At 42.2% G+C, this 2,500-nt stretch overlaps 1 protein-coding gene across 4 annotated transcripts in view; it reads left to right on the forward strand.

The window, feature by feature from the left end:
• The window catches only part of LOC125305432 (neuroendocrine convertase 1-like), a 177,374-nt gene that overhangs the window by 124,934 nt on the left and 49,940 nt on the right, over positions 1-2,500 (forward strand). For all 4 annotated transcript variants that reach the window (XM_048260130.1, XM_048260132.1, XM_048260131.1 and 1 more), the window contains one exon: positions 1,192-1,305. In XM_048260130.1, the coding sequence (XP_048116087.1) occupies positions 1,192-1,305 (114 nt within the window). The remainder of the gene's footprint in view (positions 1-1,191; positions 1,306-2,500) is intronic.

Here is a 2,500-nt window from a genome sequence, read left to right on the forward strand (position 1 = left end):
TCTGCTGTATTCTGACTCACTGCATCTTAAATATGTGCGGCCCATTCTTTACCTGTCTGTCTTTGTTGCGCCATGAATATTCATCCTTGAATGGAGCGTTTTCTCCTCTATTGTGCTGTCTTTGGCTGTGGCTTATGGTATGTGCTGGGTGTGTGGAGCTGATGCTCTGTGGCCAGTGACTCACCAAGAAGGATCATCAGCTGGTTATTTGTTGGGTAGGCGTTGAGAGTGTGTCACATGGACCACTCCAAGGCAAGAACATACACAGGGACACATGCGCACATGCACACACACACACACACACACACACACACACACACACACACACACACACACACACACACACACACACACATATGTATACCTCTATACTTTCATATGCTAGGGGTGGGAATCGACAATGTTCAATTCATTGCAGTATCGATTTGTAAATTCATTCCCACCTCTAGTCACAATACTTTGCCCACGATAACAACAATAGCACAATATAACAATTTGCGATATAACAATTCTGCAGTACTCAATAATCAAAAGATACATCAAAAGTTACAAAAGATGCATCTTTTGTATATACAGAAGAAAAAGAGAAAAGAGCTGGAATTATGTATTCATTCATTGCATTTCACAACTGAATTGAAACAGTGTACAAAGTGCATAGAGTTTTAGCTTTTTAGAAAATGATAATAATAATTTATATTATATTAATTGATGGTAATAATATGTGTGTAGAGGATGCTCGATGGTCTTTTGGGCCCCCACTGTTGACATCAAGGCAGCGCTGCCACCGTTAACTTCAAGGTAACCCTAACCCTTGACTAACCCTAGCGCTTTCCAGGCAACGATGAAGTCGACAGTGGGGACCCAAAAGACCATAGATCCCCCACAAGAATACATGAAGTAGTGACTCTGATAAGTCAAATTGATAGATTATTTAGTTTGGAATATGAATAGTAGAAGTTTGTGTTTTAGTAAAAAATATTAAAATTTGGTACCGGCGTATTGATAAAGTGTCGCAAAAAGAGGTTATACCATATTGCCATTTCAATATTTAGTCACATTCCTAGTGTTTGCTGTAGATGTCATTGTCATTTTTGATGTCTTTTTTATGAGTAGAATTTTTATTTCATCACAGTGTATTTATTTTTTTTGTGAACAAACTCACATTGAGTTGTTTTGCCTCCTGTTTCTCAGTCCTGATCTAACCTGGAGAGACATCCAGCATCTGATTGCAAGGACTGCCAAGGTTCCAGACCCGCAAGAACCAGGCTGGATCCTTAACGGCGCCGGGTTCCACGTTCACGACAGGTGGGTGGAGAACAACCCAGTTGACTGACAGCATTACTGTATGTGCAGTAGCAGTTTTTGCCAAGCGCCCGTGCTTGCTGCTGAGAAAGTCTCACACACAGAAGTTTAGTTGAGAAGGGAAAAGAGGGTGGGCAGCCGGGGGATCAACCTCTGCAGCACGTCTCCCTAGTCCCTACTGAAGCGGGGGAGCGGCCGGGGAATATCATACAACTAACACAATTAGGCTGAAGTCAGTCAAAGGCCTGCTGAAAATTGCCTCCAAAACAGCTCATTTCATTCATAACATTGTGTAAACAGGGCTACATGTTATTGTTCTGGATTGTGAACTAGTTAAAAAAGTGAGTGGGTGGAAATTGAGCACCAACCAGCCCAGCAACAAACTCCGAGCATGTTAAACAAAATCGGATTTTTGAGGCAGTAAATGCTTAAGAACCAAACCAGATTTTGTTCAAATCTATACACCTATGGCTACTAAAAACTGTAAGGTTCATTTATCAAATGTTATTTTGAAGTGCATCTTTGTTTTAGAATTTTCGAACGAAAGGGGCGGAAATTGGTGCTTTGTTGCTAGCTGTGCTTTTCTACAAAGAGCAACAGTAGTTAAACGACAGTGGACAGTGTTACTGTATGTGAGACAGTGGACAGTGTTACTGTACTGTATGTGAAACAGTGGACAGTGTTACTGTATGTGAGACAGTGGACAGTGTTACTGTACTGTATGTGAGACAGTGGACAGTGTTACTGGATGTGAAACAGTGGACAGTGTTACTGTATGTGAGACAGTGGACAGTGTTACTGTACTGTATGTGAGACAGTGGACAGTGTTAGGACAGTGTTACTGTACTGTATGTGAGACAGTGGACAGTGTTACTGTATGTGAAACAGTGGACAGTGTTACTGTACTGTATGTGAGACAGTGGCTACTTTAGAGACTGTGGCAGTGCATTGCAGGCTGACTACATGGGTGTTGATATGAAGGTAGCCTGTGTTATGCGAGACACATCCCAACACCTGAACCAGTGGCTGTGGGTATCTGCGTCAGGTATACTAGTAGCAAGGACAATGAAAGCTGTGTCCATGGCTGCCAGTGTATGTGTGTGTGTGTGTGCTTGTGTGTGTGTGCGCCTGTCTTTGTGTGTGCAAGTGTGTATATTTGTGTGTGCATGGCTATGTGTGTGTGTGTGTCCGTTTGTGT

Source organism: Alosa alosa, chromosome 13, assembly GCF_017589495.1.
Source record: "Alosa alosa isolate M-15738 ecotype Scorff River chromosome 13, AALO_Geno_1.1, whole genome shotgun sequence".
NCBI classification, from domain to species: Eukaryota; Metazoa; Chordata; class Actinopteri; order Clupeiformes; family Clupeidae; genus Alosa; species Alosa alosa.